Source organism: Sus scrofa, chromosome 1 (genome assembly GCF_054392235.1).
Source record: "Sus scrofa isolate SSC_HxYL_T2T_F1_AM1 chromosome 1, Sscrofa_HxYL_maternal_Yorkshire_Landrace_v2.0, whole genome shotgun sequence".
NCBI lineage: Eukaryota > Metazoa > Chordata > Mammalia > Artiodactyla > Suidae > Sus > Sus scrofa.
Genome location: NC_139383.1, coordinates 92,606,992 through 92,634,738, shown reverse-complemented (window position 1 = coordinate 92,634,738; position 27,747 = coordinate 92,606,992). Strand labels below are relative to the sequence as shown.

Genomic DNA, 27,747 nt, shown 5'->3' with positions numbered 1-27,747 from the left:
GCCACAACGGGAACTCCCAAGTGGTGATAAATATAATTTGAGGTGATATATATTTTGTCCTTCTTTTCCTTCTACTTTGGTAAAGCTTTTCTATTTCAAATATTTCTTTTGTTTCTTATTTCTTGACTAACCTCCTTCCTAAGATCATTCATCTTTTTATACATTTTTTTGCTTTTTTTTTCGGGCTACAGGAGCATGGAAGTTCCCAGGCTAGGGGTCGAATTGGAGCTATAGGTACAGCAACACAGAATCCAAGGTACATCTGCAACTTCCACCACAGCTCACAGCAACATCAGATCCCTGACCCACTGAGCGAGGCCAGGGATCTAAACCATATCCTCATGGATACTGGTCGGATTCATTTCCACTGGGCCACAATGGGAACTCCTCATCTTTTTATATTGATTAGAGTTTATTAAGACAGACTGAGACCTGAGTAATTATTTAAATTCATTTTAGTCCATCATTGGCTGTGACATTTCACTTATTATAAAATCATTCTAATTCTCTATTAGTTTTAAAAATATAATTTCAAAATTCACCAAAAAACTGGAAATCCATTGTTTCTTTCATATTCAATTTGCTTTGACAGAAATTCTTTACTTGGTTTGTCAATTAGGTCTCGAGAGAACAGATTGACTCCAGGAATGAAATAATTGGCCAGTTGTTCTGTCTTGAGGCACTGCAGAAAATATGCCACACAGTTATCAAAGCAGCACTCAAGGTTCTTGAGGTGCCACTGATTGTCATGAGGGTCCTGGGTACAGACGTGAAAGAAGGCAGTTTTCACGTGATAAGAACAGAACTTAGCCAGTTCCCTTCGGTTTCCAAACTTTTTTTTCAGTTGTTCTAAAAGGTATTTCATTAGTTTTAAACACTCTTTCCTGTTGAATAAAAAAGAAAATCATTTATTTTTACTTATTTATAACTTATTTCATTCCACAAAGAACTTTAGGTATCTTACAGAAAAAAAAAAAAAACATAAAGATATAACCAACAATACAGATAATACATACAAAATACAAAAAATAACATATATATAAATAATATGATTATACAGTCGTTCTAAAACCAAATTAATTTTTCAAATACATGCTTTAAATTTCAAAAACATATTTTTCCCTTCCCTCTTCCCCATTCCTAGCTTAAATATTTTATTCTATCAGGATTAATTCAACCATATGAAACTGGGAGATATTTATATTATTCATCCAGTTATTTAATACCTAGAAAAATCTTTAGTTTTCATAAAATGAATTTATTTTGACTATATCATCCAGTTATTTAGTAGTTGACAAAATGTTATGTTTATGAAATTATTAAGTATGGTCGACAATATATTTTTCTTAATGCTTACTTCAAAGCTGCATATGACTCCTTAAAGAACTCCCTGCACACACTGGGCATTCTTGCTTTAACTTTTTAAATTTTGTGACCCTTATTCCAGAGAACTTTAGAAACTCAAATGAATGATTCCTTTTCAAGTTCAGTTCTTATGGTATATATGCTACTAAGAAAAATAATTGCCCATCTCACTGTTGTTTCAAGTTTGGCTAGTCAGTCCTGGCCTTCAACACAGCCAAACTATCTCAAAGCAAGCACCACTGTGCAATAAGAGCAGTCCTTTGCTGTCCTCGCATTATGCGACACTAATATTCATTGCCTAGAAGCTACCACAGTACTAAGACAATTGTCGTGGGTTAGTCATGACTAGAGTTCACACCCCTCACTCTGTCCTTCTTTCTTGCATCCATATAACCCAGACTCAGGACTATGCTCTCTGGCACTGCCTTCCAACAAGACTCCTGCCCTGGTTCCTCAGACTTGGCTTCCTTGGTCTCATGCCTACACTATTATACTCCAGGCCAATCTAGCCATGTGCCCACTGACTCCAGGACTCAACCCAGCAATGATCATCTTCAGGCTTGACCTATGGAGCCAACAAATAATTAAGCATTCCAGGAGTTCCCATAGTGGCTCAGCAGTAACCAGCCTGACTCATATCCATGAGGACGCAGGTTCAATCCCTGGCCTTGCTCAGTGGGTTAAGGATCTGGTGTTGCCATGAGCTGTGGTGTACGTCACAGACACAGCTCAGATCCCACATTGCCATGGCTGTGGTATAGGCCGGCAGCTACAGCTCCAATTCAACCCCTAGCCTGGGAACCTCCATATGCCACAGGCGAGGCCCTAAAAAGACAAATGATAATAATAATTAAGCATTCCACTGATAATCTGTCATTTCAAAAAGTAGGGAACTTACCTGCAACATTTCACTCCATCAATTTCACAGCATGTTTTAGACTGTCCATGATTTTTCAAAATGTCCTTTTCAATGTGAGAGAAGGAAAGCCTCCATGTTTCTTCTTAATTTCCAAAAGAAAAACAGAGAAGCACTTAACCAAAAACGTTCATATATAAACAGCACAATATTTAAGTGATCTCCTTCATTAAAATAACATTCTGAAAAGTTTCTAGGGAGAGACAGACCAAAAGTAAACAGATAAATAATGTGATTACATACTTGAAAAACAACTGATGCAAATAAGCAAACAATGGGCTGAGTTAGAAAAAAATTAGGGAGCAGAAGTCAGAGTTTAATAGAGTTAGCCATGGTATTATATACTCCTAAATTCAGTTTGTTAATGTTTTCTTTTAATAATAATTTGAATCAATTAATTGAAACTTTTTGTTTATTCTTTTATACTATCCTTGCATGTTTTGGTATTAATGTAAAATGAACCAGGGAATACAACCTTTTTTTATATGCCTTTTTATGTAAGACTAGAATGATTTCCTTATTCTCCACAAGTTTTACCATGGCTAGCTCTTTTAATATTTGACTATCCTATCACCTACCTGGATTTAATACCAGGAATGCACAACTGGTTTATAATTTTAAAAATCAACCAATATAATTTGTCACATTAACAGATCAGAGAAGAAACATTTGATCATCTCAATAGAAGCAGAAAATGTAGCTAATAAAACTTAACATTCATTCATCATTAAAAGAAAACACCTCTTAGTAATTTAAATGGGAATGGAAATTTGATCTGATGAAAGGTAGGCTATAAAAAAAACCTAGCAACATGATAACCTAAGGTAAAAAGATGACGTTTTTCCTTTGAAATCAGGAAGGCAGGCTGTCTGCTATCCCCATTTCTGTTCAACATGCACTGGCTATCCTGGGCAGCACAGTAAGAGAAGAAAAAAATAGGGCTATAACATTGGAAAGAGAGAAACAAAGCTCTCATTATTGACAGATAATATAACTGTACATGCAGAAAATACAAAAGAGGCTGGGTGACAGATGTGTGTGAGTTCAATATATTCCACTTTTCCATCGGTTTAAATTTTTTCATAATAAAAAGTTATAGGAGTTTCTGCTATGGTGCAGCAGAAATGAATCCGACTAGTATCCATGAGGATGTGGGTTCAATCCCTGGCGTCACTCAGTGGGTTAAAGATCTGGTGTTGTTGTGAGCTGTATTAATGTTGTAGATATGGCTCAGATTCCATGTTGCTGAGACTGTGGTGCAGGCCAGCAGCCACAGCTCCAATTTGACCCCTATGCCATGGGCGAGGCCCTAAATAAAGCCCAAAAAATGAATAATAATAAAAAATAATTTAGAAGATCAAGGGATCTCAGGAAATAATTCAGACTATGAAAAGGGACTGTAACTGTATTATGAATGTAGAACACAACCTTCCTGAAGGGGGTGGGGACAAAAGGTGCCGAGCTCAGTTACTCTGGGGTCTGGGGTCTGTAAAACCGAAGGCAAAAGGAACTGTACATACACACTGTGCTCAGAGGGGAATGGTTTACAATTCTGAAGCATCCACACCTGTGGACTGAATCCAACAAGGAATAGGTGGGTGGCAGACAGCAGGAGCCAGGCTTCTCACTGATGGAGAGAGAGGGTACAGACAGCAAGAGAAGGACCCATGTGGTAATGGACTATGGTTGGAGGCATCAGGATGAACTCAAGTAGCACTGAATACAAACACAGGTGGGTACAGATATAAATACCAATCCAGTCGGTATATATTCTGTAGTTAGTATACATAAATAGATCCTTGATCCTCCAGCTGAGAGTCCCTCAGAGGCAAAGCACATACAGCACCCAGATCTTGGTTTCTAGTGTACTCTCCAGTAAAAGGATCCATGGCTCCTTGGAAAAATGGCTGGTTCTAGGACTGAAGCAGGAAATATACAAGATGAGCCTTAGAGCATCTTGGAGTGCCAGAAAATGACTTAGTGCTTAAAACCAAAAAAATATCCCACAATTATGGGACAAATATCAAAAGAGCACAGAAACCAACTGAAAGAGATCCTAAAGGCCAAAGCTGGAATAATTTAAGCAACAAAATGAAAGTAGTATTGGATTGTAGCCTAAAATATGAGACAAATACCCATGAGTCCATACTGATATGATTTAGGTAAAAATATAAATAAATGGGGATAAGAGATAAATCTCTCATGAAGAAGAGTTCCAAATAATTTGTGTATAGACTCTGCTCTTAAAGAGGTTAGCTTAAGCATGAGCTGTGCACAGTGACTTCCTTCCAAATAGCACAGGATGGAAGGGAGGAAGAGAGGGACACACGAGAGGAGAAACCTGACAAACTCTCCCTCAGCCATGTGATCAAGGTCATCACTAGCAGGGCTAAGTTCTGCTCATGCCCTTGATGTCATGTGATGAGAAGGCACTTCACCTCTTCAGTTCTCCACCCCTAAACCCAGACTCCAGGGTAATCACAAGAAAAACCTGAGACACATGCCAAACAAGGGATATTCTACAAAGCAGCTAGCCAGTACTCCTCAAAACCATCAAGGTCATCAAAAACAAGGAAAGTCTGAGAAACTATTACAGTCAAGATGAGGTCAAGGGGACACAACAATGAAATGCAATGTGGTGTCCTACATGGGATTTTGGAAGAGAAAAAGGACATCAGATAAAAACTAAGGAAGTCTGAATAAACTGTGGACTTCAGTTAACAAGACTATATCAATATTGGTTCATTATTTGTGACAACTGTGTCATATTAATGTAAGATGGGGTATACAGGAACTCTACATTATCTTGGGGCTTCTGTGAATCTTAAACTATTCTAAAATTAAAGTTTATTTTCAACAACTACATTGTGATAGTATTTTCTGTTTTGGAAGAATGGTAAAAATTCTAAAGTTTAATGAGTTGTGCTGATAAAACTGAGAGTGAAAGGTGTAGTCGCTATACACAACAGCGGGAAAGCAAATTGGTGAATTCCACATGGAAATGTGCTGGCAATGCTAGCAAGATTAGATATGGATTCACTACATCTTGGCCAGCTATAAAAACAGACTGTAAAAGAAATGGGTGCTCAAAACAAACAAACAACAAAAAAGCGAATTCAAAAAAATGTATGCACCCAATGTTCACAGCAGCATTATTCACAATTGCCAAGATATGGAAGCAACCTAAGAGTCCATCAACAGATGAATGGATAAAGAAGACATGGTACATATATAATTAAGTAAAACTCAGCCATAAAAAAGAATAAATTTTGCCACTTGTAGCAATATGGAAGGACTTGGAGGGTATTACACTAACTGAAAAAAGTCAGACAGAGAAAGACAAATACTGTAAAATATCACTTACATGTGGAATCACAAAAATACAACAAACTAGTGAATATAACAAAAAAGCAGACTCTCAGACACTGGGAGGTAAAAGCTACTGGGTGTAAGACAGGCTACAAGGATGGAATGTAGCCAATATTTTTTAATAACTACAATGGAAAGTAACTTTTAAAAACAGCATAAAAATTTTTTAAAAATTTAAAGGAATGAATGCTATCTCTATAAAGAACTATGGGATGACATCCAAGATATCTTACTAAATGAAAACAGAAATGTATACATTTTATTTTTTAAAAGGAGGGTTGCATGTGTGTGTATATATATATATATATTTGTATTTTTAAAAAATGACAGGTAAACCAAAAACAATTAAAGGGTTTCTAATCAAGGAAGGAGAGAAGAGTGCAAAGGGAACATGAAGGTAAACTTTTTCTGTAGCTTTGGCTTTGGAAACATGTGAATGTTTTATAAACTTATGAAACAAAACTAAATCAGGATTTAAAATCCAGGAGTTCCATGGTGGCCTAGTGGGTTAAGGACCTGGTTTTTCACTGTCCTTTTATTTTTTAATTAAAGTATAGTTGATTTACAAAGTTATGTCAATGTCCGCTGTATAGCAAAGTGACTCGGTCATACATATACATACATTCTTTTTCTCATATTATCTTCTATCATGTTCTGTCACAAATAATTGGATATAGTTCCTCATTGCTTATCCATTCTAAATGTAACCTTTTATCTTAAGAACAAAAAGAACTGCAAAGAAAGCTTATACAAATAATTACACTCTTGGTAATAATATGATATTCTTTGGCATAGGTAGGTAGAAGATTATAAAAATTTGAAAATTTTAATTAAAAATCAAATTGTAACCCTCACACCTACATTCAACTAATCTATGACAAAGGAGGCAAGAATATGCAATAGAGAAAAGACAGTCCCTTCAATAAGAGGTGCTGGGCAAACTGGAGAGCTACAAATAAGAGAATGTAATTAGAATAATCCCTCACACCATACACAAAAATAAACTCAAAATGGATTAAAAACCTATAAGACTGGATACTATAGACCTCTTAGAGGAAAACAGGCAGAACACTCTCTGACATAAACGACACCAATATCTTATCAGACCCACCTCCTAGAGTAATGACAATAAAAACAAAAATAAACAAATGGGACTTAGTTAAACTTAAAAGTTTTTTCACAGAAAAGGGAGCCCTAAACAAAATGAAAGACAACCCACAGAATGGGGAAAAATATTGGCAAATGAAGTGACTGACAAGGGATTAATCTCCAAAATATGTAAACACTTCCTGTGGTTCAATATTAAAAAAACAGAGAACACCATCAAAAAGAAGCAGAAGATCTAAAAAGACAAGTCTCCAAAGAAGACCTAACATACATATGGCAAAAAAACAAAAAGAAAAGATGTTCAACATCACTAATTATTAGAGGAATGAAAATCAAAACTACTACAACACCTTACACCAGTCAGAGTGGCCATCAAAAAGTCTACAAACAATAAATGCTGGAGAGGGTGTGGAGAAAAGGGAACCCTCTTACACTGTTGGTGGGAATGTAAATTGGTGCAACCACTGTGGAAAACAGTTTGGATATTCCTCAGAAAACTAAAAATAGAACCACCATTTGATCCAGCAATCCCACTCCTGGGCATCTATCCAGAGAAAACCATGACTTGAAAAGACACATGTACTCCGATGTTCACTGCAGCACTATTTTCAATAGCCAAGACATGGAAACAACCTAAATGTCCATCGACGGAGGAGTGGAAAAGCAGATATGGTACGTATACACAATAGAATGTTACTCAGTCATTAAAAGGAATGAAATACTGGGATTTTAAGCAACATGGATGGACCTAGAAATTATCATGCTAAGTGAAGTTAACCAGACAGTGAGACACAAAGTCACAGGCTATCACATGTGGAATCTAAAAAAAGGATACAATGAACTTCTTTGCAGAACAGATCCTGACTCACAGTTTGAAAAACTTACCATTTCCAAAGGAGACAGGTTGTTGAGGGGAGGGATGGGCTAGGGGTCTGGGATGGAAATGCTATAAAATTGGGTTGTTGATGATCATTGTACAATTATAAATATAATAAAATTCACTGAGTTAAAATAAAAGCCCAAAAAGAAATCAAATTGTATTTTTAAAAAGATAAAAAGATAGCTTGTGACAGCAGGAAATGTATAATAAAATGTTTGGAAAAGAGAAAAGTTAAAATTGGTGTTATGTAGTCAGGTAGTGCAGTGGGTTAAGGAGCCAGAGTTGTCGCTCCAGCAGGCACAGGTTCATCCCCAGCCCTGGAACTTGCACATGCCTCAGGCAAAGTGCCTCCAACCTAGTACAAGTATTTTCACTGCTAAAATACGCTTCTGTTCAATCACTTGGATGTGCATGTGTGTGAGCACACACACACACACGCATGCACACACACAAGGTTTTGCCTTCTCACAGATAATCAGAAATGACAGGAGATGGAAAACAACCAAGGGTAACAGAGCAGAGGTGAGCTAAGCACCTGACGCCTGCACGGTCATCTTCTGCAAGGATAAGGAACTACCCAAACACTGGCCTCTGTACAGCCCCAGGGTCCCTGAAGGGCTCTTCCTCATCCCCAGGCTGATGGGCCTCCCCCGCTTCCCCCAAGTCACTGGCATTATGGGTCCTCCTGCGATTTCCATATCATATACAGCGAGGGTTTCTTGGGGCGGCCCTTCTAGAAATTGCTCAGGACTGCCACCTCTGCAAAAAGCTGGGGTTTTTTTAAACAAAATTATGAAAAATGATATATGTAATTCCCTCTTCTAAACAACTTTTCTTGCAGAAAATGACTCATATATATGTAACATAATGTTATGACATGTGTCCACAAAACAAGCCAGCAAGCTAAGCATGGCTGAGGATTTCTGAGATTTGTTCAGCAATGCTCATTTATAACTTGGCTTCATTTGTTTCCTGGTCTCCTCTAGTTTCCTTGGAGTTCATCAGCAGTAAGTACCAAAAGTTCTTATGTAATTTATAAGAGAAAACGAAAATAATCATAAAATTTTTTCTACCACTTGAGAAAATGTCACCATTGTTCAGTTTTATCTGTAAACTAACTCAGCCCAGTTTCCACAATTTGAATGTCACCTAAGAGCACCCCTGAAAACCCATCCTAACCCAGGAGGCTGGGGCACACAGGTGAGGAGACCTAGCCACTGGCCCAATGGCAGCTGAGACTGCGAAGGTTTGCCAGCTGCATGGGAGCAGTGGAGGGAGATGAAGGAGAGAGAAATACAACTGAGATGACAGTGCAGGCTTTGGGGACAACATCAATAACATAAAACTGCCATGAACTGAACCAGGGATCCTACACACATTGCCTCATTTTCATCTCCACAGAATCTTTCAAGTAGCTTTGATTAACCAACATATGCAGATAAGCACATAGGTTTAGAGAGGTTTGATAACTAGCCCAAGGTCACACAGCTAAAAGGGAAGAAGCCTTAGGATTCAGATCCAGGGCAGTCTAACTCCAAGGTTGGTACTGCCTTTCTGTATTCTAAACAAACAAAAACAACATTTAAGTGTGGGTCAGTAGACATTTTAAAGCTAAGTATTTTATATTACTATTACAATTATGCCCTTTTCAATTCTCTCTCTCACCATCTTATAGCCTACTTAGCCTGAGGGCTCTTGAAATACCAACAGCACTGGCTGATCTTTCACTGCCCCAGTAAGTAACACTGACAACTCTTTTACAGGGATGTCTTTAAGTTAACCTTCACAGTCAAGATACCTTGAAAACCACTTCCTTCCTTGGCATGCTTGGGTACCAGGTAAAATGGCTGTCGTTTCAGATTGTTTTTAACTTTTGCTCCAAGCCACTGACTGATGGGCAGGCCTTTCTGGGTGCTAGCAGGCCAGCTGCTTTTAGATTCCAAAGCCAGGATTATATCCACAGATATTTCTTTAGGTTTGCTAATCAGAAGTGTTACTGCAGGGCTCCCTCTCCTCTTCCTCTCCACAGTGACACCTGTATGTTTAAATATATAAAAAGGAAGAAAGGGCTTATCAGTCCAATTTTCTCTGAAAATACAATAAAAATAACATACCTACAATTGGAGATCCATAAAGTGCTAAGTATAAGATGAAAATTAGGGAGTTTCATCATGGCTCAGTGGTAACAAACTGGACTAGCTTCCTTGAGAACGTGGGTTCGATCCCTGGCCTCACTCACTGGGTTAAGGATCCAGCGTTGCTGTGAGCTGTGGTGTAGGTCGCAGACATGGCTTGGATCTGGCGTTGCTGTGGCTGTGGTGTAGGCCAGCAGCTGCAGTTCCAATTCAACCCCTAGCCTGGGAAACTCCATATGCAGCAGGTGCAGCCCTAAAAAGAAAAGGGAAAAAAAAAAAAAAGAGGAAGCCATCTGAGCAGTAGGAGGAGAGAAGCAACTGAGACCACAGTGACAGCAGAAAGGGTGGCCTGTGGTGCACTGTGCACAACAGCCAAGACACAGAGACAACCAGGGTAGCATCTGAGAGATGAATGGGCAATGGGATCGCAGCATCTAGAGACACTGGAGTATTGTTGAGCCTTAACAGGGAAGGAAATCCTGTCTCTTGTGACAACATGGATGAACTTGAAGGTCATCATGCTCCCTACACATTCACTTCAGCCTATCACAGGAATCACTAACTTAACCTATCCAAAGGCAAACTCTCAACTCATATCCCAAAATATGTTCTTCTCTTGTCACTCCTAACTTAGAAAATGGCAGGATCAATCCACACAGATGCTCAACCCAGACACCTGGGAGCCTTCTTTACCTCTGCCCTCCATCAGCACCCACTCAACCCAGAAGCAAGCACTGCTACAGCCTGGATGTGTGTGCTTCTCTCCATCCCCAGCACCCACCCCACTCCCATTCAGTCACCACCACCTTCACCTCATTTGCCTTCTTAGATTATCTTCTTCACAGAAACCAGAGAACATTTTTTAAAATACAAAGCTTCTCAATGAATGTGGCATAAAATCAGAACTTCTCTCCAGGTCCTCCCAGAATCTGGCCTCTGGTTTCTTCTTCAGCTTCATCTCATGTCACTCTTCGCCTTGTTCACAGGACTTCTTTTTGCTCTTTGAACTTATCAAGCTCTTTTTTCCCTCTGGGCCTTTCTCCGCCACCCAGCCCGAAAGGTCACCACTTCTCCCACCTCACTCCCTTCACAGCATGCACTACAATCTCTGTTTATGAGCTTCAAGCTGCAAGAGGGGATCTCACCAATTTTATTCAACCACCACTCAATTTTATTTGGCGAGGACTTAGTGGAGACCAAAACAGAGCCAATAACTATTTAGGAAGAATACCAAAAAATCTAGTAAGCTAAAATCAAGAGCAAAGAGCTGTTTCTAGAAGACAGTAGTTAACAGTTTGCTAAGAGAGATCGAGAAATATCAAGAGAGAAGTGGACATTAACAATCAAAAGTCAAAAATTTGGAGTTCCCGTTGTGGCACAGTGGTTAACGAATCAGACTAGGAACCATGAGGTTGCTGGTTGGATCCCTGGCCTTGCTCAGTGGGTTAAGGATCCAGTGTTGCCATGAGCTGTGGTGTGGGTCGCAGACATGGCTCAGATCCCGAGTTGCTGTGGCTCTGGCGTAGGCCAGTGGTTAACACCTCCAATTGGACCCCTAGCCTAGGAACCTCCATATGCTGTGGGAAGCAGCCCAAGAAATAGCAAAAAGACAAAAAAAAAAGTCAAAAATCTTACCTTCTATATTTTTAATTTCTTCCTTAATAATTTTCCTAAACTTGGACAGCATCTTAGAAGCTGATAATATTTCCTTTTCTAAGAACTGTTCCAGAGGATTTCCTCCAGGATTTCTTTTGAACTTGACAAAATAATGAGCACCACTGTTGCAATATTCTTCTAGCTGAATTCGGGGAACTTCCAGTTTGAACATAACATCAAATTCATTGGGAGCAGAAATCTAAGAAACAGTAAAAACAGCACTGAAATATTTGCCTATGAGCATTTCCCAAGCAACTACAATTTTTTCCTTAAAATTTCCACTTAAAATCCTACTTTGAAAAGCAGGATTCCTAAAATTTATACTCTCTGAGAGTGAGACTAATGGTGCTGAAAGAATATTATTGATTTCAGTGTGTAGATCCTATGCTTATTTTTTTAATTTCATTAGCATATAGGGGACTTAGGATTTTGTTTTAGTTTCAGGTATATAGCAAAGGAAATCAGTTATACATATACCTGTGTTCATTCCTTTTCAGGTTCCTTTCCCATATAGGTTATTACACAGTAGTGAGTATATTTATTTCCCTGTACTATACAATAGGTCCTTGTTACCCATCCATTCTTGTTTCCCATCCATTCCATACATTGTAGATAGTAGTGTGTATGTGTTAATCCTAACCTCCAATTTTAGGTTCTCCTTTATAGGTTCTATACTCATTTTTTAAAACCAATTTAAAATAATATGTAAGCTTTAAAAACCTAACCAGTTTTTTCAGGAGTTTAAAGACTGATAAAATTAAAGATCTTAAAGGTGCTACCTTTTGTCACAAGCTACACACTGAGCCACCCTCCTGTCTCTGGTCTCAAAAATTTGTGGGGTCACCTCCTGGCTAGTTAAGCAAGGGCTTTCTCTTTATAGCTGCCAGTCACCCATATGAGTATGAGCTCTAAGTTATGCACGAACTACCTTAGTGTCTTTGAACCACAGCATTTAAAGAGCTTCACAGAATCTTCTTTATCACAACGGCAGCAATTATAATAAATGCTTGTTTTTCCTATATTAAAAATGCATAAGAAGTTCCCTAGTGGCTCAGCAGGTTAAAAGATCCATCACTGTTATTGCTGGGCCTCTGGTTACTACTGTGGCATGGGTTTGATCCCTACCCCAGGAACTTCCACACATTGCAGGTGCAGCCAAAAAAAAAAAAAATTTGACAAGTCTTTCACTCATTGGGGGTATGTTTCATGTAGAGCCCTTAGACTGTACTACTCAACATTGTACCTGGTAACCCACTGTCTTTTGACCATGTGGATGTAGCTCGTCCAAAATGAGACATACTGTGCTGTGTATTCAACTGTGTCCTCTCAAAATTCCTAAAAACTGGGCCCTAAGCCTCAGTATGACTATACTTGGAGACAGGGTCTTTCGGAGGTGAGGAAGTTTAAATGAGATCATGAGGGTAGGTCCTAGCTGACAGCATCAGTGGATTTATGAGATTGATTGCTTTCTCTGCACACATGCACTGAGGAGCACAGTGAGGACACAGGAAGAAGGTGGCTTTCTGAAAACCAAGATGAGCACCCTTACCAGAACCTAGCTGTTTTGGCACCCTGATCAAGGACTACCAGCCTCCAGAACTGTGAGAAAATAAATGTCTGTTGTTCACGCCTCTCAGTCTGTGATATTTTGTTATGACAGCCCAAGGACAGTGGGTTAAGGAACCAGCATTGCCGTGAGCTGTGGTGTAGGTCACAGATGCGACTCGGATCTGGGGCATTGCTGTGACTGTGGTGTCAGCTGGCAGCTGCAGCTCCAATTCAACCCCTAGCCCAGGAACTTCCGTATGCTGTGGGCACAGCCATAAAAAGAAATAAATAAAATTAAAAAATAAATTGCCCCATTCCCATATCCAGAAGCATTCCCACTTCTAATTAGAAACCCTCCATCAAGAGTAGCCACTCTTCTGTGGCACAGGCCTGCACTGTAGCTCCAATTAGGCCCCTAACCTGGGAATCTCCATATGCCTCGGGAGTGACCTTGAAAAAAAAAAGAAAGAAAGAAAGAATAGCCACTCTTCTGACTTCTAACACCATAGGTTAGGTTTGCCTGCCTGGGAACATCATATAAACTGAATCAAATAGTAGTGTCTCTTTATATCTGGCTTCTTGCATTCAACATTGTTTGTAGGATTCATCCATGTCATTATGTCCATTGGCAGTGTGTTCTTTTGTAGTATTCCACTGAATTAATGGAATATACAAAAATATATTTACTTATTCTGTTGTTGAGTATTTGGGTTGTTTCCAGTTTTTAACCACTGCAAACAGTTCTGAGGTGAACTATTACAAAGCTATTCTGAGCATTCTTACATACATATTTAAGTGACCATGAGCACTCATTTCTATTGGACAAACACCCAGGAGTAGGACTGGTGGACCACAGAACAAGCACATCTTTAACTTTAGTACCAATTTATCCTCCCATCATCCATGTAGAGGAGTTTCAGTTGCTCCACATCTTCTCCAAACTGTCATGTCAAGTCTTTTAAAGTTCTAGCTCTTGTGTCACAAGCCACAAAAGAACTGGAGCAAAAATCAGTTTATTTGCACAAGAGGAAGAGTGACATGAAATGAAACTGAAGAAATAGCCAGAGGCCAAATTCGGGGAGGACTTGTGGGTCCTAGAAAGGGATTCAGATTTTATGCCATGTTCACTGAGAAGACAAGTTTTAATGAGAGAGTAATGACTGGCTTTGTTTTTGTTTTTGTTTTTTAATCTACTCTGGTTTCTGTGAAAAAGCTATTGTAAGAAAGCAAATAAGGAGATTGGAATGGCAATAGTTCAGGTGAAATACAGTGGTGGCTTAGATGGGGGTGGCAGTGAGGTGCTGGGGATGGACAGAAAGAACATTATGGTCAGGCAATTTCAAAAGGACTGTCTACAAGAAAATTTCTAGATTTTCACCTACAATGTGATCATATCACAATAAAACACATGCACGGAAATGGGTCAATATGAATCCAAGTAAAAAAGTTACTTAGGAGTTCCCATTGTGGCTCAGTGGTTAACGAATCCTACTAGTAACCATGAGGTTTCGGGTTAGATCCCTGGCCTTGCTCAGTAGGTTAAGGATCCGGTGTTGCCGTGAGCTGTGGTGTAGGTCGCAGACGCGGCTCGGATCCCTCATTGCTGTGGCTCTGGCATAGGCCGGTGGCTACAGCTCCGATTAGACCCCTGGCCTGGGAACCTCCATATGCCGTGGGAGCAGCCCAAGAAAATGGCAAAAAGAAAAAAAAAAGTTACTGAGAAGTGTTTTTTCACCAATTATAAAGTTTGGAATCCAATTTTGAAATACAAGTGTATGCAGAGCAGAAGAAAATACAACAAAATAACTGTGAATAAAATAAACAGGGATAATTCTTCTATGTGCTTTTCTGAAATCCAGAGACATCAACAAGGAACAAGGGCAAAGACTGGAGATGCTGAGGAAGGAGGTAAGAAGGGGTGGTTCTGTTGTGCTAAAGGAGCCTGCTGGAGGGCAGGCAAATGAAATGACTCCACAATGAACAAGTAGGCCTTTCATAACCAGTTCTTTAAAATCAATACATATTTTAGATAAAACAACTTTCATTTTCTTGCCATCAATGTGATTTTAAAAAGAAGAGTGGTTCTGGGGGTTCGCATTGTGGCTCAACAGTAACAAACTCAACTTGAATCCATGAGGATGCGGGTTCCATCCCTAACCTCACTCAGTGGGTTAAGCATCTGGTGTTGCCCAGAGCTGTGAAGTAGGTCGCAGAGGAGGCTGGAAGCTCCCAAGTTGCTGTCAATGTGGCATAGGTCGGCTGCTGCAGCTTGGATTTGGCCCCTAGCCTAAGAACTTCTATACACCACAAGCGCAGCCCTAAAACGCCAAAAAAAAAAAAGCTTCTAATTGGAGACATTTCTCTATTTCTTTCTTTTTTTTTTTTTTTTTTTTAATGGTTTATTGAGCTGATCCTTAGTACAGGTGCTGGCATTTGCCCCTGGAGCTCTTAATGTACAAAGCTCAGACGTTCTGCCAATTTTTCTTGAGCAATGACACCAGGAAGTTGACAGCAAAAAGGATGTTATACACAAGCTCATCATCTGTCGTCTTCACGTGGCCAATAGCCACTTCGAGACACAGCACCTTCTTCATCTGGAACTTGATCGTGGACTTCACTTCATCAACTTTGGCCACCATATTCTCATTGTGGGTCAGCAAGGAAGGGAACTTGCCAGCCTTATTCAGGCCAGGGCCCAGGATTCATGGAATCTGCTTGATTAGAGACTCTGAAGCCAAAAAGGCATCATACTTCTTGGCCAGCTTCTTGACCAGTTTCTTATTCTTGTTGAGTTTCTTCAGTGCCTCGATGTCCATGTGTGGGATATCCACAGCCTTGGCCTCATCACAATGCTGCTGGTCTCCCAGAATACAAACGGAGAACTTGGGGCGGGGAGTAGACTTAGGCCTGAGGTGCCCGAGAAGCGTCTGTGGGTCATAGTTCTTCAGGCTGATTTGAAGCTCCACCATCTCCAAAAACTTCCTGCGCTTGTGCTGGTTCCGTGCAGGACTTCCTGCACCGCCTTGTAGAGGGTGTCCTGAGAGACTTTGCTGCTCATGACGCCTGGCGCAGCGATAACCAGAAAAGAGCGTTCTCTATTTCTAACTAGTAACTTTCTCTTTCGTTTGGACACTTTATACAATAGAACTGATTGATACTTAGGTAATATGCTCAAGATATACAGATAGTCCAATGAAAGTTTTGTTCACTTGGTTTTCAAGATGCCTTAGAATTATATGAGTGTTCTTCTTTGCAGAACAGATGTTGACTCACAGACATTGAAAAACTTACGGTCTCCGGAGGAGACAGTTTGGGGGGTGGGGGGGATGTGCTTGGGCTGTGGGATGGAAATCCTGTGAAATCAGATTGTTATGATCATTATACAACTACAGATGTGATAAATTCATTTGAGTAATAAAAAAATTTTTAAAAATAAAATAAAGAATTATATGAGTGATCGTCAGTGCTAAAAGAGTTTAAGATCCAAAAACCAACACACACAAGGTCTTCCTACAATAAACAAACATCACTGAGTCCACATCAGTAAAATGAGCAGCTGTACAGTGTTCAAAGTTTCTTAAAACATTCTGTGACAAGGAGGCTTACAATCCAGATGGGAAGCCAAAACAAAACAGCGGTTTGTTTTTTAATTTACTTTAATTAAAGAATTGTTGGTTTACAACGTTGTGTCAATTTACGAAACAGCGTTTTAATTAGAAATACGTCACAAGCCACAAAAGAACAAATCTAAGTTACTTCCCCAGTACCCCTGGGAGGTTGGGTGTTGGGGGTGGGGGGCGGACCGCAGGGGTGTAGGGAAACTCACCTTCACTCGCTCATAGTAGCTCCCGGTGCGCAGCAGGGCAACGCCTTTGAACTCGGACTCTCCGCCCTGCAGCCTCCGCAGCAGGTGCTCCACGACCCAGTTCACCACCTCCGCCGCTTCTGAGATTTCGTGGCGGCTCAGCCTCACCTTCTCCAGCACCGTCTGGAGCTTCCAGGCGCCGGGGGGTGCCTCCATCCGCGCGGGGGCTGCGAGCTCTGTGGCCCCGGCCTGGGGTCTCAGTTCCCGCGCCGAGCGCGCCTCTCTCGCGCGGCAAGATCCAGCCCTGAGAAGGGAAGCCCCCTGGGCCGAAGGAGGCTCTACCCTTTCGGAGGGAGCCGATGGGCCCTCCGCCTGGTCCTCGGCGCGGGCCGTCCTCGTGCGTACCTGCGGCTTCTCCCGGGGGTCCGGGCCGCTCTTCTCCCGTCGGCATCCCGACGCCCTGGAGGGGCCGTTCCTCCGTGCGCCAGGCCGGGCGGCCTCGGGCACCGTTGGAGCGCCATTTACACTCCGCGCTGAGGCCCTGGGGCCAGCGGCTCCCACCTCTGAAGCTGTCCGCGTGGACTTTCCCCGCCGGGCCGCCATGGCTGGCGCTCTCTGCAACCCAGTGGGAGACCGGCTTCTGGCAAAGCCACGGCCGGAGGAACCAGCAGACACCTCAGGAAATGAAACTTAAAAACTCAGCGGGAAGGAAGCAGCAGTAGGGCTCGCAGGGTAAGGGCGCGCGGAAGCCCGCGCTCAGGGGGCCACGCCCCTTCCCCGCCTTGCCCGCTTTCTCAGCTTCGGGGTGTGCGGTACCTGGGCGGGGACCAGGCAAAACCTAACCCAGCGAAGCACAAAACAGCTTTGGGAGCTTGGAAAGGGAGATGCCTTTGCTGGCCTGTTACCTAAACGCTTTCTAGAAAACTCTAGACCTTCTCGCACATTGAAATTGCCGGAGAACCTTTTTCAATGTAAGTTTAAATAAAGGGTTTCTTTAATTAGTGGGAAATAGAAATTGTTCAGTTTTTACCAAATGGAATGAGATGTCAATTGACTGTAATTGGAATAGTTCTAATTATTTGACTTTTTAAAAGCATGTATAGTCTTGGAGTTCCCATTGTGGCACAGTGGTAACGATCCTGACTAGTATCCATGAGGAGGAGAGTTCAATCCCTGGCCTCTCTTAGTGGGTTAAAGATCCAGCAGTTGCTATGGTGTGTAGGTCACATACACAGCTTGGATCCTGTGGCCTAGGCCAGCAGCTGTAGCTCAGATTGGACCCCCTAGCCTGGGAACTTCCATATGCTGTGGGTGCAGCCCTAAAAAGACAAAAATAAATAAATAAATAATAAAATATAGTAAAAGCATGAACAATCTTAAACTGTAGTTGGGTTTTTTTCGGTGTTTGTCTTTGGCCTGCACCTTTGGCATATGGAAGGTCCCAGGCTAGGGGCTGAGCTGGAGCTGCAGCTGCAGGCCTACGCCACAGCCACGCTGGACCCTGCAGCATCTGCATCCTACCCCACAGCTTGCAGCAACACTAGATCCTTAACCCACTGAGTGAGGCCAGGGATCTAACGGCATCCTTACAAAGACTATGTTGGGTTCCTAACTTGCTGTACCACAAGAGGAACTCCTTAGAAATGTTTTGGTTTTTTTTTTTTTTTAATATTTGACTGCACCTGTGGCATGTGTAAATTCCCTGGAACCTGAGCCACAGCGGTGACTATGCCAAATCCTTATCCATTAGGCCACCAGGGAACTCCTTAACTGTAAGTTTTTATAGGGGAGGTTTATCCATTGGTTCTCAAAAACCTGTCTAAAAATGGCACTTATATTTTAAATAATCCAAACTACTTCCACCGTTATGATTTCAGAGTATCTCAGTACAGGCTTCAAGCATCTAATTCTAAAACCAACTTCTTTACAAAAATACATCTTAAATAGGAACTGTCTGGCTTAGCATGCCTTGGTTCTTTTTTTTTAACCATCCTACCCATTGCTAAGTGTAAATGTTACAGTGACAGTAAATACATTCACATTGTTGTGAAACCATCACCACCATCCATCTCAGAATTCTTCATCTTGCAAAACCGAAACTACCCATTACACCATAACAGCCCATCCCCCTGGTCTCTCTGGCTTCTGGTAACCACCATTCTACATTCTGTCTCTTTGAACCTGACTACTCCAGGTATCTCATGTGAGTGGAATCATACAGTATTAGCCCTTTTGTGATGGGCTTATTCCCTAAAGATAATGTCTTCAAGGTTTATCTATGTACATTGCAGAATGTATCAGCCTTCCTTTTTAAGGATGAATAATTTCATTGTATGTATGTACCATATTTTGTTTATCCATTCATTCATCTGTCAGTGGACAAAAATGCCTTGATTACTCTTTCAAAAGGTTTCTCTGAAATCAGTTTTTTGTTTTGGTTTTTTTGTGGGGTTTTTGCCACACCCATTGCATATGGAAGTTCCTGGGCCAGGTATCAAACTGAGCCACAGCTGCCACCTACACTCTGTGGCAACACCAGATCCTTAATCCACTGTGCCACAGTGTGAGCTCCTGAAACCAGTATTTTGATCTTCTCTTTGAATTGTGATGTAAGAGATATTTTTCTTTTGCAAACTGGAAGGAGGACTATTGTGTCATTAGGCTTGTTCTCAAGTAGACCAATTTCAGGGAAGAGTGAAATGGAAGTTGAAATGTAGAAAGCCATTTCCTTAGAACTCTGGGTGCCCTTGGCCATCTTCCAGGCTGTATAGGAGTATGCCTGTTCCATTCTGAAGACCTCTGCTCTGTAGTTCTGTTTTTGCCTTCCACGGGCTCCAGTGCTTGTCATGGAATCCTGTAAATGACTCTACAGCTGGCTTAATGCTGGATTCCAGTTATTTCCAGACTCTTCTAAAGTGCACTGGTGTTAGCTTAACCAAAAACGTGCAAGCAATAGTCCTCCGGGCCAGAATCAAATACCTCATCTCCTGACCTGTCACAGGAGAAAAGTTTGTACCTTGCTCAATCTTGCAGTAGCAATTAGTGTGCAGATCATAAAAGGAATGACTGTTTAGTTGGATCTTGATATGGGATTTGGACTTTAGTAGGAAAAAACAAGAGGTTTGTATATATTTTATATCTTATGATTTATGTCTCATGTTTGTCTCAGTAATTCACTTAGTCACTTTAACAGATATTTGGGACAAATACTATGTGCAAAGTTCAATTCTAGACTCCTGGTATATATTGATAAACAAAGATATTTGCCTTCCTGGAGCTTACATTCTGGCAAGGAGAAACAAATAGTAAGCATAATACATAGATAAGTTATCCCATATAGTAAAAAATGATAAGCTGTATTTTAAAAAAATAGTGCAGGAGGCATCAGGAATGAGGAATGGTATAATACTAAAATAGTGGGAGAGTGACATTTGAGCAAAGATTTCAAGGAGAAGATACCCAGAGGAAGAGTGTTCCAGAAGAAGGAAAAGTTAACGCAAGGACCTAAGGTGGGACTATGCCTAGTTGTTCAAACAACAGCCAGTGTGGCTGGAGCTTGTGGACTTTGAGGTGATAGGTGGCTCCAAACACAGACTTCAGGAAATGCTTTCTGATAAAAACAGAATTCTTTTAAGCAAGTCTCTTTTAAAATGCCCGCCTTGGTAACTTTTCTCAGTAGGAGTTGCTGGAGGAGCACTGCAAGAGCAGGAGGTTTCCTGTAATTTCCAACATAGTAGAGTGAGTTGAAGGGGGCTGTCAGAGAAAAGGTCAGACTCATGAGTGTAAGGACATCTGGTAAAGCCAACCTTGGCCACAGGCCAAGATGAGTCTTCTTGCAGCCTTGGCCTGGCCACAACCTGTCTACAGCTCTGAAGACAGGGAATCCAAGATGCCCACCTGGCCTGCATTTACAGGGTCACATGCCAGTCATTGATCCTGCTGCAAGCCCTATATATTGTAGAGCCCATGCCTCTAAAGGCCTCCAGCCCTTGAGATCTGAGTATTTTCTGAGTTTATTCTTCTTTAGGTATTTTCCCCCAGCCCTAGGGTACCATATATAGTTTCTTTATACCTTATAGTTATGCTTCTAACTACAAGTTAAGGAGTTCCCGTCGTGGCGCAGTGGTTAACGAATCCGACTAGGAACCATGAGGTTGTGGGTTCGGTCCCTGCCCCTGCTCAGTGGGTTAACGATCCGGCGTTGCCGTGAGCTGTGGTGTAGGTTGCAGACGCAGCTCGGATCCCGCATTGCAGTGGCTCTGGCGTAGGCCAGTGGCTACAGCTCCGATTCGACCCCTAGCCTGGGAACCTCCATATGCCGTGGGAGTGGCCCAAAGAAATGGCAAAAAGACAAAAAAATAATAATAATAATAACTACAAGTTAATAGTTATAAGCATAAAGTTATAAACTTATAGTTAATATGCTTATAACTTATCGTGATGGTAAATATCTCCTGTTTAATCTATTTTGTGATTTCTGTCTCCTGATTGGACTTAGACTGCTACAGAATTGGAATTGGGAATGGTTCCAGGAGATAATTCCCTGAGATGGGGTCTGGGGATTGGTTTGGTTATGACTTTGCACTTGAGTGAAGCGCTCAAGGAGGGAGAACCAGAAAAATATACTGAGAAGGAGGAGCCAGAAAAATAGGAGGAAAAACCAGAAAATCTTGATGTCTTAGAAGACAAGTAAAGAAAGTTTATCAAGAAATGGCTGTAGGAGTTCCTGTCGTGGCTCAGAGGTAACGAACCTGACCAGTATCCATGAGGACGAAGGTTTGATCCCTGGCCTCGCTCAGTGGGTTAAGGATCCAGCATTGCCATGGGCTGTGGTATAGGTCACAGACACAACTCAGATCCTGTGTTGCTGTAGCTGTGGTGTAGGGTGGCAGCTGCAGCTCTGATTTGACCCCTAGCCTGGGAACTTCTATAAGCTGCAGGGGCAGTTCTAAAAAAGCAAAAAAAAAATATATATATATATATATATATATAATATATATATTTATGTATAGCTGAGTCACTGCTGTACAGCAGAAATTGGCACAACATTGGAAATCAATTATACTTTAATTTTTAAAAAAGAAATGGCTATAAAGAAGTACCATATGATCTAACCATTCTACTTCTGGGTATTTATCTAAAGGATATGAAACCACTAATTTGGAAAGATACATGCACCCCTATGTTCATCACAGTATTGTGTACAATAGCCAGGATAAAGAAAAAACCTAAATGCCTATTAACAGATGAATGAATAAAGAAGATTTAGTCTGTATATACAATGGAATACTACTCAGCCAAAAAAAATGAAATCTTGCCATTTGTAACAACATGGATGGAACTTAAGGATATTATGCTAAATAAGTCAGATGGAAAGACAAGTGCAATCTGATTTTACTCATATGTGGAATTTTTAAAACAAAATAAATGAACACGCCAAAACAAACAAAAACAAACACATTGACACAAAGAACAGAGTATTGGGAGTTCCCACCACGGCTCAGTGGTTAACGGACCTGACTAGTATCCATGAGGACGTAGGTTCGATCCTTGGCCTCACTCAGTGGGTTAAGGATAGGGCACTGCTGTGAGCTGTGGTGTAGGCTGGCAGCTGTAGCTCCGATTGAACCCCTAGCCTGGGAACCTCCATGTGCAGGGGGTGAGGCCCTAAAAAGACAAAAAACAAAACAAAACAAAAAATAGTGTATTGGTTACCAGCAGGAAAGGGGAATGGGGGAGGGTACAATGAGTAAAGGGGTCAGCTACATGGGATGGAAACTAAACTTTTGGTGGTGAGCACCCTTGTGTAATGTATTCGGAAGAAGAAATATAACTTCACTGTACAGCAGAAATTGACAGAACATTGTAAATCCATTATACTTCAATGAAAACATTTTTTTTTAATGGGGAGGCAAGTAAGCAGGTACAGGTGAATTATCAAGTTCTTTTCTCCCAGAGGGGGAGGACACACCCTGTCTCCCTCATGTTTGGCTGAAAGAAAACACAGGACAGATTTTAGGCCCAGGGCCCTGGCAAAAAGGCTATAGGTGTGGCAGTTCTGCCTGCAGTTCTGTGTTCTCAGCACGTCTGGTAAGGACTTCACTTGCTGTTACCCAGTTTAAGACCCCTGTTCCCATTGTGGCTCAGCAGTAACAACTGATATCCATGAGGACACAGGTTCAATCCCTGGCCTCACTCAGTCGGTTAAAGGATCCAGCGTTGCCATGAGCTGTGGTGTAGATTGCAGATGAGGCTCGGGTCTGGTGTTGGTGTGGCTGTGGGTGTAGGCCACCAGCTGTAGCTCTGATTCAACCCCTAGCCTGGAAACCTCCATATGCCTTGGGTGCGACCCTAAAAAAAAATAAAGATCCCTGTGAAGAGATTTGAGTTGCTGCCTCTTCCTGAGCCCTCTCCCCCTCAGCTACACACTTACCACACATAATGACAGTGCAATAATGACTTGCTGCCACTATAGATTTGAAGGTTATACCACTTTCTCAGACAGTGACTCATTTATTTAAAAAAGAAATGTTTTTAGAATAACAGTGTTTTGGAGTTCTCATCATGGATCAGTGGTAACAAATCTGACTAGCATCCAAGAGGACTCAGGTTCGATCCCTGGCCTCGCTCAGTGGATTAAGGATCCAGCATTGCCATGAGTTGTGGTGTAGGTTGCAGATGCAGCTCGGATCCTGCCTTGCTGTAGCTGTGGTGTAGGCCAGCAGCTATAGCTCTGACTCACCCCCTAGCCTGGAAATTTCCATATGCCACAGGTGTGGCCCTGAAAAGACAGAAAAAAAAGGCGGGGCGGGGGGAGAATAACAGTGTTTTCACCCAATGATATATGGTACAGGAAGTTATATTTTCTTTTCTTTTTTTTTTCTTCTTAGGGCCTCACCTGCTGCATATGGAGGTTCTCAGGCTTGGGGTCAAATTGGAGCTTCAGCTGCCAGCCTATGCCACAGCCACAGCAATGCAAGATCCAAGCCACGTCTTCGACCTACACCACAGGTTATGGCAACACCAGATCCTTAAGCCACTGAGCAAGGCCAGGGATCAAACCTGCAACCTCATGGTTCCTAGTCAGATTCGTTTCTGCTGTACCATGATGGGAACTCCGGAAGTAATATTTTGACTTTATGGTTTTATGACAGACAGCAGTTTCTAGTTGGAGAATGTCATATGGAACAATCAGGAACTGTTTGCCACATAGGAATGAATCCAAAATGTGTTGCCATGTGAGGCAAATTAAGATGCTGTATCTCTTGTAACTCTTTAGTGGACTGTGCCCATGCATGTTTTTTTTTGTTTTGAAGCATTTGTGTACTTCTTTCTATTTTGCTCTAGTAGTATTTTCTGTGATTGGATTTTATGTATAGTGCAGTTTGAATGCAAGACTACCAAGAACCCCTAAAACACTGAAATATCATTGAAGAAAATAGGTCAGAAGCAAGATTGCACTTTGCAAAGAATCCCTTCCCCACCAGCCCCACCCCCATAAAGTCTTCCTTCCATAAGTACTGTAAACTTTATTATGTTACATTTTACATGGAAACGCAATTCAATTACTTTCTAAGTGACGTTTGTTACACTAGCTTGTTTTAATTGCTCAGTTAACACAGTTTTCTCTCTGTGAATATGCTGTTTAGGGTCAGGATGAAATGTATCCTAATTTTTCCTATTAAAATCGATAGAAAAAAAAAGAAATAGAATGTGGTACATGGGAAAAATATAATGTTATAAACCAGTGTTACCTCACCAAAAAAAAAAAAAGGAATTACTACTGTGGTGCAGTGAGTTAAGAATCTGACTGCAGTGGCTCAGGTCACTGTGGAGGTGTGGGTTTGATCCCTGGCCCCGTGCAGTGGGTTAAAGGATCCCACATTGCCATGGCTGTGGCATAGGTTGCAGCTGCAGCTTGGATTCAGTGCCTGGCCTGGGAACTTCCACATGCCACAGGTGGAGCCATAAAAAAGAAAGAAAGAAAAGAAATGGCTGTGAAGGGAAAAAACATTACCATATAAAATGTCCATCTTCTTGCCTATGTGTAACTTCCTTTTGTGTTGAATGAGTCTTTCTTTCTTTTAGCTTTTCAGGGCCGTGGCAAATAGAAGTTCCCAGGCTAGGGGATGAATTCAAGCTGTAGCTGCTGGCCTACACCACAGCCACAGCAATGCCAGATCCTTAACCCACTAAGCAAGGCCAGGGATTGAACCCGCATCCTCATGAATCCTAGTCAGGTTCGTTAACCGCTGAGCCATGAAGGGAACTCCACATTCTTCTCTTTTGAAGCATGAAATGACATAAAGGGAAGGAGGAAAAAGGTCTTCCAGTCTGAGGGAAGAGCAAATGCAAAAGATTAAGGAAGGTTTTTGGAGGCCAGATAATAAGGACTCTTCAATCACTTTTCTTTCCTATTATGATTTACTTCAAGTCTATTTCATAAATCAATTGTTTTAAGAAGCAAGCAGGAGTTCCCGTTGTGTCTCAGTGGGTTAAGAACCTGACTAGTATCCATGAGGATTTCGAGTTCAATCCCTGACCTCGCTCCGTGGATTAAGAATCTGGCATTGCCACAAGCTGCGGCATAAGTCACAGATGCGGCTTGGATCTTATGTTCCTGTGGCTGTGGCGTAGGCCCCAGCTGCAGGTCTGATTGCCTGGGAACTTCCATATGCTGGGAGGTCCAGCCACAAAAAGAAAAAGGTAAAAGAAGAAGCAAGCAATCATTCCCTACCATCTGCCATGGACAGGATCACTCCCTCTCCACTCCCTGTAATTGCTCTCACTGTGGCTTTACTGTAGGACTCAATGCATTGTCTCATAACTGCACATGCCAGTCAGTAGTATGGGAATTCTTTAAAGACAAAGACTGAGATTTTTCATTTCTGTAAATCCAGCCTTACTCCAAAATGGAAGTAAAATTGATCAATTTGTAATTGACCACCATTTTCTTCAATTGCTTATACCCTACTTAAATTTTCCCATGAAATTATGTGCTTCTCAAAAGAAAAGATTTGAGTTCTTGTTGTGGTGCAGCAGAAACAAATCTGACTAGTAACCATGACGTTGGGGGTTCAATCCCTGATTTCGCTCAGTGGGTTAAGGATCCGACATTGCTGTCTGCTGTGGTGTAGCTTGCAGTGGGTTAAAGATCCAGCATTACTGTGAGCTGTGGTGCAGGTTGCAGACACGGCTTGGATCCTGAGTTGCTGTGGCTGTGGTGTAGGCTGGCAGCTACAGCTCTGAGTGATTCAACCCCTAGCCTGGGAACCTCCATATGCTGCAGGTATGGCCCTAAAAAGCAAGAAAAAAAAGGAAAGATCTGATTTTCTACTTTTCAAATTATTCAACAACTAGAAGATCTGAAACTAAGTAGAGTAGTAGGAAATTCATTAACAATTAAATTATCTGGTTTTTTTTTAAATATTATTGGAAGGCTGAAATATTTTCTGGTGACATGTACTTTATTCTTCTTAATTCTCTTTTCTATAATCATGCTAATAAACGGGGGGGGGTCTTTTACAATCTAGGGACCTTGATACTGTGTCAGGGATTTGGCAGCCCAGGTTCAATCCTGATCTGGGAACTGAGGTCCCACCTCAAGCCACTGCATGCCACAGAAAGAAAAAAAACAAAAAACAAAAAACAAACCTGAGGTAAAAAAATATAAAGAATACGAAACAAACAGTCCAAAGATCAGTAAGGATTCCCTTAACTCTTACACAGGGTGTACAATAAAGGATTAACTCCACAGACTTTAGGTGTTCAAACTCTGCACATCCCAAAGAAAAGACTGGCTCCTGACAGGTTCGTGGGAGATAACTTCTAATTCTACAGAATATTCTGCCTGATAGAGACCTGGGGTTTTGGACCATGCAGGACAGTTTATGTTAACAGGGTGATTGGCGGTGGGCCCCTGGACCATGCTGTATCAGTTATGCCTCTGGAAGCGCTGGAGACTAAGTAACTAGGTCAGTCATGAAGGCCCAGCATTATGAAACTCCCAATAAAAGCCCTAGATACCAAGGTGTGGGTTAGGTTCCTTGGTTGGCTATACTTTGCATTGTTACAAATCGTTGCTAAGAAAACTAAACAGTGTTCATATGACTCCAGTGGGAGAGACAGCTAGAAGCTTGTGCCTGTTGTCTTCTGGACTCTGCCCTGTATGCTTTTTGCCTTTGATGAATTTAACCTATATATTTCACTGTAACAAAACATAAATGTGAACATAACAGCTTTTTTGAGTCCTGTGAGTCCTTCTAACTTATCACTAAACCTGAAGGATCCCCAATACAAGAGGTAGCAGACTAAGTTCAGCAGAAATATTCTCTTACAACAGAAATCTAGTTAATCTATCCCTACTTAAACACCTTGTTTTGGGGGCTGTAATTTATATCTCTATGGGAAAGAGAAAGCGCCCAATTTAAATATACAAAGGGAAGAGTGAAATTGAAAACACAGCCCTGTGATCTCTAATCAAAGGCTCAAGGAGTTCCCACTGTGGCTCAGTGGGTTAAGGATCCAGCATTGCTGCAGGTTTGCTGTTAAGTCACTTAACTCTAGCCACCTTTTGAGAATAAAGCATATGCAGTCAAATTTAGCAGTTGCTAAGTGGGACCCAGCATTTCTTCCAAATAAGTGGGAATAGGTCACAGATATAGCTCCAGGAACTTCCAAATGCCTCAGCCTTAAAAAAGAAAAAAAAAAACTTCAAGTTACTGATTTTAAAATACTCATTAATGGCGTTCCCACCGTGGCACAGAGGGTTAAGAATCTGACTGCAGCCTCTTGGGTTGCTGCAGAGGTGCAGTGCATTAAAGGATCCAGTATTGCTGCAGTTGCAACATAGGTTGCAGCTGCACCTCAGATTCAATCCCTGGCCCAGGAAATTCCATATGCCAGGAGTGCAGCCATAAAATTAAAATTAATTAATTAATTACTCATTAATAAAACACTTTGTGTG

The 27,747-nt window shown here is 41.3% G+C and overlaps 1 protein-coding gene and 1 pseudogene across 2 annotated transcripts; both read right to left on the bottom strand.

The window, feature by feature from the left end:
- Nucleotides 1-393: 393 nt before the first annotated feature.
- CGAS (cyclic GMP-AMP synthase) lies at nucleotides 394-17,539 on the bottom strand. 2 transcript variants are annotated; one of them, XR_014824566.1, is made up of 5 exons: nucleotides 16,803-17,539; nucleotides 11,408-11,627; nucleotides 9,436-9,672; nucleotides 2,264-4,200; nucleotides 394-884 (listed from the first exon to the last, which is right to left on the bottom strand). XR_014824566.1 is itself a non-coding variant. In NM_001444646.1 (5 exons), exons 1-5 carry the CDS (start codon nucleotides 17,382-17,384, stop codon nucleotides 539-541), a joined length of 1,488 nt encoding a protein of 495 aa, NP_001431575.1. In that variant the 5' UTR covers nucleotides 17,385-17,539; the 3' UTR covers nucleotides 400-538. The 2 variants fall into 2 exon arrangements, 1 of the variants encoding a protein (NP_001431575.1); NM_001444646.1 differs by having other exon boundaries at nucleotides 400-884; nucleotides 2,264-2,366.
- LOC100515766 (large ribosomal subunit protein uL1 pseudogene) lies at nucleotides 15,342-16,049 on the bottom strand (annotated as a pseudogene).
- Nucleotides 17,540-27,747: the final 10,208 nt, after the last annotated feature.